Source organism: Lathyrus oleraceus, chromosome 5 (genome assembly GCF_024323335.1).
Source record: "Lathyrus oleraceus cultivar Zhongwan6 chromosome 5, CAAS_Psat_ZW6_1.0, whole genome shotgun sequence".
Classification (NCBI taxonomy): Eukaryota; Viridiplantae; Streptophyta; class Magnoliopsida; order Fabales; family Fabaceae; genus Lathyrus; species Lathyrus oleraceus.
The window spans coordinates 354,098,801-354,109,477 of record NC_066583.1 but is presented as its reverse complement, the minus strand read 5'-3'; the positions used below and the strand labels follow the sequence as shown (position 1 = coordinate 354,109,477).

Here is a 10,677-nt window from a genome sequence, read left to right as displayed (position 1 = left end):
TTAAAGTGAACCGTAACTGAACAAGTAAAGTACATTCCGGTCAGGGAAAAAACAAGTAAAGTACATTTTAAAAATATTTGAATTTTAACTATTTAATTAATTTGTAAAAAAGAAAACTACAATGAGAGAAAGATATTTAAGTTTTTTTTTAAGTGTTTGGAAAAAAGATTAACTTTTATCATTTTGGATAGAGTATTTTTGAAAGAGAAAAAAAATATACTTAAATTATCAACAATCAAGGAGTGTGCATCTCATTGAAAAGGTTATATTTTAAAATTATGTTAATGACATGATAGATTAATAAATTTTTATGGAATGACAGTGTAAAATTATTTTATATCGTCAATGTTATTTTTAATCTCATTTTAAAAACAAAAATGTATAAAGTGATTAAAAAGGTTTAATCTTTTTAAAATTAAATTTAATTAATTAAATTATTTAAAAATTATGAATTGATTTATTAATTATTGAATTTATTAAAAAGAAAGTTCTACGCTGTTTTTAGTTCACATATTCGTATACCCCTCATAACCTTAATGTGTTGTGTTTATGGTAAAACTTCAAGTAATGTTATAAGAGGATCGAAATAAAATTATAAATATGATAAAATATGGGTATGATTTATTGCACTCTTAATGACACACTTTAATGAAATATCATAAATGACTCTAAAATGCAAATGTATTTTCGAACGCATAAAAAATATCCACACCCTAACTAAAATTCAGACTCATGCCAAAATGAATTTGAAACTTTATTATAGTAATTGTTATGGAAATATATCTCCAGAATTTGTCGTGTTTTATCAAACAAAAACATAATGGGAAGAACAACACAAATTGAGATTAACCATTGTTATGACATAAGTAAAAAATGTAGCATTGCATAGATACTTATTAAAGTCAGTTTAATATTTGTATTCATCAAGTGATGGTTAAGGACGTTTCAACATCTTTAGAATCTCTTTGATCGATCTTATAACATTCGCATCCATCTCAATCGAATCTTTTGTTTCGTAACGATGAAATGTACTCTACATAACAGTTAAATCTTCATTTATATTCAAATCAAACTTGTTAAATTGTATCTTCCCTTCATTGTTAATCGAGGGTGAACGATAATAGAGTTTCACAATTTTTCGATTATTTGGGTATCACAATAAATTCTCCAATGTAGGTTTTAAATCAACAAAACGAGTGATCTTTGTGAACCTAACCTCAATAAATAGTCTCTCTTCGTTGAAGTAGACAAAAGCGAGATACAAATATTGTTGGGGGAAAACAAACAAAGCAAAGAGAAAGAAAAAAAGAGGAACACAATCACAACACAATAACATAACGGGGAAACACCAAAATCCGGAGAAAAAATCACGATCATTGTCAATAGACAACCATAGAATAATACTATGTGCAAATTGTTATAACACATGGTATACTCTCAACTAACTTAGACCCCCAGTAGGCCAACACCCTCCAAACCAAATATTTAAGTATATCTCGTAACACTCTAATACAAGAGTATAAGAGAACAGAGAAAGTCAAATATGAAATTAAAGTGTTTTTGACTTGTGCATCTTGGAATGAAGAAATTGAATCCTACATATAGTTTTGAGCTCATCATTCCTTCACAAAACTAAGTGATATGGGACTTTGAAGAACTTGTATCCTATATATAATCTTGGATTCTCTCTTCATTCACAGAACTAAGTGATATGGAACTTCTTCAACAACGTGTATATTTTCAACCAACCCTAATAAATATTGAGATATTTTGTGTGTGATTTTGATGACATTAGGAGCATCCATGTTTATAAAGGTTTTGGATGAATATGGGTCATAGAAACTCAATTTTGTCTTAGATGATATTTTGGAGATGTACTTTCGGATTAACTCAGTCTACGGAAACACAATTATGAATTATCCTCTGTTAGAATTTTTTTCAATAAAATGGAGTGTGTCCAAAAATACAGTTCCAAATTAACCCCTCATTGTTCATGCAGAACCCGTTACAACAAAACATGTTATGGAAAAAAATTGAAACACAATTTTTTAAAAACAGAACAACCAATATTTATACAATTAATGTTGAGTATATTGTATCAAAATGTATTTAGTTTACATCATTGACAATATCAATCTAACATTACATACAAAAAAACTTGTCACCGCCTTTATACAAAAAACGAGTCACCACCTAAATACATTATTAGATAAAAGGTAAAATGCATCTAACTGCGAGTGTACAGTATATCGCATAGTTTTAAAGATATCGATCCCACAAAGATCAATAGTCAAATCTATTATTTCTAATTGTTACGGTCTTTATCTAAGTCGAGCGACTTAAGAATGGGAAAAGATGAAATAAATAACTTCAATAAATTTAGACAAGTAATACTAGAATGTGGTTCACATCAATTATCAATACTCTTGATTGTTTCTAATAGGATTACTATACGGGGCAATATTTTCTACCTTGAAAAGAATTCAATTAAACAGGAATGGTTGCTTTCGCGTATTCAAAACCGGATTTTACTCTTTAATTTATAACGTCCATTGTCACATATGACCGGTGCTTATTGCGTTAGAGTAGTAAATCCTGTTTTAAGGAATTAGACTATTTACTCGATTGAAAAGTGATTTTGATTAGTAAGTTTAAATAAAAAGGCTCCCTATCTTCCGCTCAGGTGATCGGGTCCTAACCTATAGGCGCGTGCGTTCGCAAATAGTTTTAAAACCACCTTCTAGAAATATTAAACCTCTTAGATAATTAATAAAGTGCTTTCGCGGTATTTACTAACCAAAAATAAATCAATTTTAATCTTTAGTGTCAGATGATTTTCGATCTTACCTGGCGTTATCACTATCCTATGTTCGTAGTAACAGATTTGATTAAGTTTGGAAAAATCGTGTTAAAATCAAAACAACCCACAATTGTAATCCCAAAGGAATAACGGATAGAGTACCGTCAATTGACGGTCTTCAAATTCTAGTACGAATAAATTAGCTAGACATGATTACGGTAAATAAAAAGGCATTTGGTTTGGATTGAATTAGACATAACGACGGTTTTAAATAAAGCGGATTAGAGGCGAAGGCGGGGAAATTAAATTAGGGGAAATAAAATACGGGAAATAAAATGCACAGAAAGTAAAGTTATGCTTGCTCCTAAATCATATAATGCCTTGCCAATTTTTTCACGGACCTATAGATATGGGAATAATGAAACTTTCTGGGTCTGTTAGCTTAAGTGATAGTTTACATTGAATAATGACACTACATTCCTCTTTTAAAGCAACATTTTCATCATCCCTCAACTTGTGTTTACCATTCAAAAGTTTCTTCATGAGTTTAGCATAAACGGACATTTGTTCTAAAGCATCACAAAAAGTAATGTTCATTTGTAATGATGTGAGCATTTCCATGAATGTTTTAAATTTCCCTACTTCAAATTCTCTCTTCAGTTCCTTCTTATTCATAGGGTAAGGATGTAATCCGAAAAATAAGGGTTTTGTTCATTTAAGATCTGATTTTTTATTCTCCTAAAAGGTGAATCTTTATCAATAAATTTATCAAGTGTTTCTCCTTCCTCAGAATTCTCCCTAGAAACTTCTTTGTTAGTTGGGGTGAATTTTGGTTCATCCTCTCTCTCACTACTCTTTTCTACTGGTTTTTTTTTGTGTTTTCCTTTTGGACTGATGGAATTATTTTATTTCTCAACTCGATAGCGTCACAACTTCCCCTTTCTTGCATTAATAATGTGATTTGTTGTGACAAATTAGACATTTGCCATTCCATTATTCTCAGTGACTCCTCATGTTTTTCGCTTAACAAGTTTTGTGGTTTAGTAATCTTCACGAATTTATTTTGAGTTACCAACATAAATTGAGTCAACGTCTCTTCTAACGACGAGAAATTGCATTTTGCATGAGTTTGTTGTACTTTTTTATTAGCACTAGTGGCGATAACATGTACTTCCCTTGTAATTTACGCTTTAGTGCAATTGCATGCAAACTATTCTTCCTCGCAGTTAGTACATAAACCAAACATCACCTCATTTAAAGATTCTAGCGTTTTCTTTGCCCCATTCAACTTTTGATTCAACATTTCCAATTTTGTAAGAGGATCTTTGTATCCTCCTAAAGCCAGCTTACTATGAGAATTATTTTTGTGCCCACACTTTGAATTCCTCTAGTATTTGCAAAGTTATATTCATTTAGACTCATTTTCTCGATAAACTCCTTCACTTGTGGTTCGATCAATGTCCTGATTGTTCCCCCAATTGATGCATCTAAGAGCATTCATGCTTGCATTTGTAGGTCTTTCACAAAAACTTGCATTTGTTCCATACTGCTCATATCATGATTAGGACACCGTTGTAATAACATTTTAAACCTCTCCTAAGCATCGTAGAGAGATTCAGTCTCTTGTTGTTCAAACTGTGTGATTTCATATTTTCTTTTTGTGAATTATGTTGTAGTGAAGAATCTTTCAAAAAAATTGTCTTCTAATTCTCTCCAAGTTCTTATCACTCCATCTGGAACACATAATAATCAATCCTTCACTCTTCCAATCAACGAGAAGCTGAATAACTTTAGTTTAACCTGATCCTCTATAAGACCATTCGATTGACACATTGACAATGTCTCATAGAATCTGGCTAGATGTTCCCACGGGTCATTATTCGTGTTCCCGTTGAATTGCTTATCCCTTAAACTTAATAACACATAGTATTTGATGTTGAAATTCATAGGGGTTGCAGGAACAAAATCCAAGGAGATGTGTGATGTGTTAGTAGGTTGACAATAGTCCCCCATAGTTTATGTTATTGGTTTGCCAATGGTGTGTGTTTCTACGTGAGATACGTACACACAAACAAGAAATACCTCAGTAGCACTATGATGAAAAAAGAAAACAAAAAGCAATGAAAACTAAGAAAAATAAAATATGTTGCACAAAACGTTGCTTTGTTCAATATCAACAGTCCCCGACAACGACACCAAAAACTTGATGACTTCTCTGCAAGTGTATCGATAGTGTCGCAGTAATAAAATATCGAATCCATATGGATTATGTTCGAACTAGGCGATAATTATGCAATATAAAGGAAACACAATAAATGATGGGGTTTTCAGGTTTTAGAACGGAAAACATATTACAAGTTTAAAACAAAAGTATTAAGATAGTTTGATTGTCTTTTAGAATCCCCTAGTCCTCACTTGTTGATGTATGATGCCTTATATGAATGGTCTAATCCTTATAATCTCACGGCAATTAAAAAAACCGTTATAGCCGATCCCTCACGAAATAACTCACTAACCACTACTCGGATCGTTGTTTCCCTAGTCCGCCGGCATAAGCAGGGTTAGGCGATATACATAACGTTAATTCTCTAGGATATTACCCAGGGTCTCATATCCTTATTCAACCATCATAAGTATAACAGTTGCCCTAGGTCCTACACATAGGATAAGAGTCAATAATCCATATGTGTCTAATATCAGATTAATAAAGTATCTCAAATAAAAAGTATTAAGATTAAGAAACAACTGAATAAAACCATAAATTAAATGATTCAAACAAAGTTAAACTAATATATAATACCAACAAGATTGAATAAGGTTCACCATCACATAACTTAACATAAAGAGAATTAACTACCCATAGTCAAAATTACAATACCAATTGAATAAAGAAGAATAACATTTGAGTTCCTTTGAAGGATTGGCCTCCAACGACTTCCAATGCTCTTAAAATCACCTTTTGATGTTGTAAAATCGTGCTCTAGTGCCAAATTTCATAACCCTTGTGAAAGTGCAGAATTTCCCCTCGTAAAGGAGTTAGAATGAACCAGAATGCATCAGAAAAAGACCTAGAAAAGTGACTATCACGCGTGTGATACTCTACATCATGCACGATGCAACTTTTAATGCTCTATTGCGTATGCGATACTGCGTGATGGTGGATGTGGTTATTTTTGAAGCATCACTCTTTTTTTCTCCCTTTTCACTCAATTTTTCACTAAGTTCACACTTTGCATGCTTAGCTATTTCCCCCTCATCCTTTGGCCATTCCTTCTCATATTTGCTCGACTTTCACTTATTTTGCTATGATTCTTTGACAAAATATATGCAATAATGGTTTATCATCAACCATGCAATTCTAGTACCACCATAACGCAGTAGTAGTAGTAATAATAATAATAATAATGCCAAGGGAATTTGAGAGAGAGAGAGAGAGAGAGAGAGAGAGAGGATATACTTACATGATCGACAGTGGCAAGGTGGTGCATGGCGGCGACTACAACTCGAGGATAGCGAAAGGATGATATAAAATGGTAGTGTTTGTGTCATTGAGTTAAGAGCACTTAATGAAAGAAAAAGAAACCCTATAAACTGAATGAAAATGAACCGAATGAAGATAGGAAAGTGTTTTGTTTGAGATTTTTATTTTGGGTCAGGCCAGGTGAAATGATCCAAAGCCCGACCCAGTCCACTACTAAACTAATCATAATAAATAACTTAATGGACCGGTTAAATTTGATTTTCGATAGGCTCAAATAAACCATATAAGCAGACCACCCAAACCCATGTACAACCATTAATGCCCAAACCGATTACCCAAAAACCCAGCCAACTCGAACCGTGTCTCTGGGGGCCTTATGGATATATCACATTGTGTCGGTTTCCAAAAATTTGTCCAACCTTACCTGGTATGAATGACCCGTCCACAATGGCTGTAGATGGTAACACTTCTTTCAGATAACCTCATGGGTTTGATAAACCCAAATGATGAGGTCTGTGCAGGGTTATCTCATATGGAACACATTGATCGTGGTAGACTAACATAATCTTAACATTGCTTTAGATGAAAATTAACATTATATTATTGTGGGATGATCATAACTTAGTATGAATATTGATTAACATAATTTAACAAAAAAAATCATAAACAAAACATAAACTTTACTAGATTATTCAAGATGTTTCAACATCTTGATAATATTGCAAACAAATATTACAATTGTTGAATCCACGTCAATCCTATCATTTATTTCGTATCAGTGATATGTGATATACATAACTCTTAAATCTTCACCAGCCTTCAACTCAAATTTGTTGAACATCATCTTTCATTTGTTATCAATTGATGGTGAACAATACTCGATCTTAATCACCCTTATGTTGTTTGGGTATCACAAGAGATTATTCAGTTTGGATTTCAGAAATAAAGAGGACTATCATCAGTACGCCTAAAATAAATAGGAGAAATCATGTTGTTGAAGTACACAAATATCAAATACCAAAATTGAGACACTGTGAGGTGTTTTGTTATAACATACGAGACATATTTATACATGTTTTAAATTATTATGGACCACACAAGATTGTCGGTTCTATCACAACTCTACAAAAGTCTCATCACAATTATAATTGTTAAAAAAAAACACTACTGAATTTTTAAAAAACATAGGAAAATATTTAGTATATTGATTTTTTTTTTAAATTCGATAAATATTTTAATACGCCAAAATATCTCAAATGATTCAATAAAAAAATTTATATCGGATTTTTTGATATGTACTATTCAATTTTTTCGAATAAGAGAAAATTTTGTACCATGTAATTAATAAAACACATGAGATTTTTTTTGTATTATTAAAATATGTGCGGTGTCAAATTCAATTAAGAGGTGTCAAGTACATTTCTTCAAAATCAAAGTAAAAAAAGCAGGGCCCACGGCCCATAAAGAATTCCTACGTGTCGAACTCTGCTTTAACGTCCGATTCTCCAGAAACTTCTCCTCAGACAAATCACAGTCTCACATTTCACTTTCTATATAACAACCACCTTCTTTCTCCCAACGCCATTTGGTTCTAAAACAAATAACTAGCGTTAATTCTCATCATTCTCCATATTCACAAATTTCGAGTTCTCTCCGTTCACCTTCAACTATGGTAAGTACCTATCTCATCATTCATAGCATATGCAAAAAACAATCTTGCCGGTTTTGTCATCAATTTTATTTATTCTCACGTGTAATTGAACTATATCTATGCATGTATTGATATTAGGGAATTTTAACCCTAGCTGTGATGCTCTTTTTTTTTTCCGTATAGAATCGGAAATGATTTTCTTGAAACTAATTCCGCTTAAAGTTGATTTCGAGTTCTGAAGAAGTTGTTTTGTTTTTGTACTTTGAATTTCGTCCAATTGTGTTCAATTCATTTTAGAATTTGGTCGATAACGTAAAGGTTTGAAATTAATGCAATTTGATTTTGAAATTTAGAAATTCATACGAGAAGTTAATTATTTGGCAAGTGATTCTTGTAACGTAAAGATAAGAAAAAATCTGCTTCATAGATTCATTGAATATCAAATGTATCTGATCTATTTTATAAATTATATACGATGATAATTCAATGAATTTAAAAAATAAAATTTTTCTTATAATGATACCTTAATATTTTTAGTGTAAAAGTACTGATATATTTTTCTGGCCCTTGCTGATTTGTTGCAGACGTCCTACTCACGAAGATCAAGGTTAGTTTCCTACTGAGTGCTCTAATTTACTATTTGAATTCAAGTGGCTTCCAGTTTTGCAATTTAGCTTATGCGTTCAATTTTTGTTTCACAGGTATTCGCCCTCTCCATCTCCCTCACCCTCGCCATACAGGCGTTACGGTAGGTCTTTGTCCAGGTCTTTCTCGAGGTCCAGATCCAGAAGCCGTTTGAGGTAGGATTGCTTCTCTGTTATCATAGTTGAACATATGTTATGTATGCACTCATGTTCAATTTGTTTTGTTCTGGTGATTTAGGAGTGTATCGCCAGATGCTGAAAATCCGGGAAACAATTTGTATGTGACAGGACTGTCTCCTAGGATCACCAAGAGAGAACTGGAGAAGCATTTTGCTGCTGAGGGAAAAGTATGTTCTTTATTTTCTTCTATTCATTTGAAGTACACTTTTGTATGTGATATCCATCTAGTTGTTGAGCTGGAAATGGCTTATTATTCCTTAAAATTTAAATGTGTTTCTACTTTTGTGTTGTTTTTGTAGGTGATAGATGTTCATCTGGTTGTTGATCCATGGACAAGGGAATCCCGTGGTTTTGGATTTGTGACAATGGATACTCTAGAAGAAGCTGATCGATGTGTGAAGTATCTGGATCGCTCTGTACTTGAAGGGCGTGTTATCATGGTGGAGAAGGTACATTAAATGAAAAATGTCTCATTTTGGGGCTTTATTATCGGTTGTTTTAATTTTTGTTCAACTTCATTGCATTGATGATCTATGGATGATTTGCTTTTTTAAGTTCTTTATGAAATTTGAAAGATTTATGCTTCTTTCGGTTTGAAGTTTCTGTGGCAGCAGGTTAGGGTGTGAAGCAGCCCTTCATCAAACTCTCAAATCACAATTAACAAACAAATCAAATACATCAACAAGTATCAGATCGTTGGGGTTGTATGCCCTGCATTTCCCTCTTTTATTTTTTCTTGCATTTATATCTTGTTATTCCATGTTCCCATCATTTTTATGACTATTAAGACCCTACTCTGACAAAGGGTTTATATATATTTTGGACCAAATATTTATATTGGGATATTACATTGGTGTTATTGTTGCTTACACTCATGTGCATAGCTATATCTTGTCCTCATGCTGTTGTCTGCATTTACTGCAGGCTAGAAGACGACGTGGTCGAACCCCAACACCTGGGAAATATCTAGGTCTCAGGACTATTCGAGGTGTGTTTCATTGTTCTTTCTTATGACTTCGTTTATGATTGTGCTGAATTATCCTTATTTTTAAATCCTTATCATTTTGATAAATACAGGACGGCGTCGTTCTTCAAGCTACTCTCCTCGACGTTCTCCTAGCTATTCTCCATATAGAAGAAGCTACAGTCGATCACCTTCTGATCGTAGTAGAAGTCGCTCTTACTCTCCTGACTATAGGCGGAGGAAGTCCCACTCTCCTGAATACAGGCGAAGGAGGGCATACTCGCCATACTCTAGCAGACACAGATCATACTATCATTATGACCGACACAGGTCATATTCCCGGTCTCGCTCTCCTTACAGCATGTCTCCTGTCAGCACGCGTGACCGATCACACTCTCCCTACAACTCCAGATATGACTCACCTGATGATAGCTACTACAAAAGGTACCGTTACAGGTCAGTTTCCCGAAGTGTCTCACCCAAGCCAAGGAGGTCAAGGAGGAGGAGTTACTCAAGAAGTGCCTCTCCTGTTCGAAGTGTCTCCCCCAGGCCAAGGAAGAGATCAGGAAGGAGTCATTCAAGAAGCTCTAGAAGAAATGGTGGTTATTCCAAACTTTATCATTCTCGATCAAGAAGTTCAAGTGTAAGGGCGAGTTCTAGATCGTTTTCAAGGTCCAATACTCCCGGATCTACTTCTCCTTCAAATTGAACAACTAGTCTGTCCTAGATTGGCTTTAATAGTAGTCTTATTGGCGTAGAAGCATATATAGAGTAGTAGGTGGAGTTCTTAGGAGTTCTTAGTTCTAGTTTTGTCCAGGACTTGTATTGAGACACCTAATGTCATGTTATATATACCGTTGGTACTTGAATTACTTTTCCATGCTCTAAACCAATCATTGCAGGACTTGTATTGAGACACCTAATGTCATGTTATATATACCGTTGGTACTTGAATTA

At 33.5% G+C, this 10,677-nt stretch overlaps 1 protein-coding gene across 1 annotated transcript; it reads left to right on the top strand.

Annotated features, from left to right (window-relative positions):
- The first annotated feature begins 7,756 nt into the window (after positions 1 to 7,756).
- On the top strand, positions 7,757 to 10,677 carry LOC127084635 (serine/arginine-rich splicing factor SR45a). Its single transcript, XM_051025124.1, has 7 exons — positions 7,757 to 7,953; positions 8,517 to 8,539; positions 8,634 to 8,732; positions 8,815 to 8,923; positions 9,056 to 9,205; positions 9,681 to 9,744; positions 9,834 to 10,677. The coding sequence occupies exons 1-7, from the start codon at positions 7,951 to 7,953 to the stop codon at positions 10,427 to 10,429; spliced, it is 1,044 nt and encodes a 347-aa protein (XP_050881081.1). The 5' UTR covers positions 7,757 to 7,950; the 3' UTR covers positions 10,430 to 10,677.

Excerpts from the sequence above, each read along its gene's own strand:
- LOC127084635 (XM_051025124.1), top strand. Across the intron at positions 8,733-8,814 it reads AGATCCAGAAGCCGTTTGAG|GAGTGTATCGCCAGATGCTG; the intron begins GTAGGATTGCTT and ends CTGGTGATTTAG. Across the intron at positions 9,745-9,833 it reads AGGTCTCAGGACTATTCGAG|GACGGCGTCGTTCTTCAAGC; the intron begins GTGTGTTTCATT and ends TGATAAATACAG.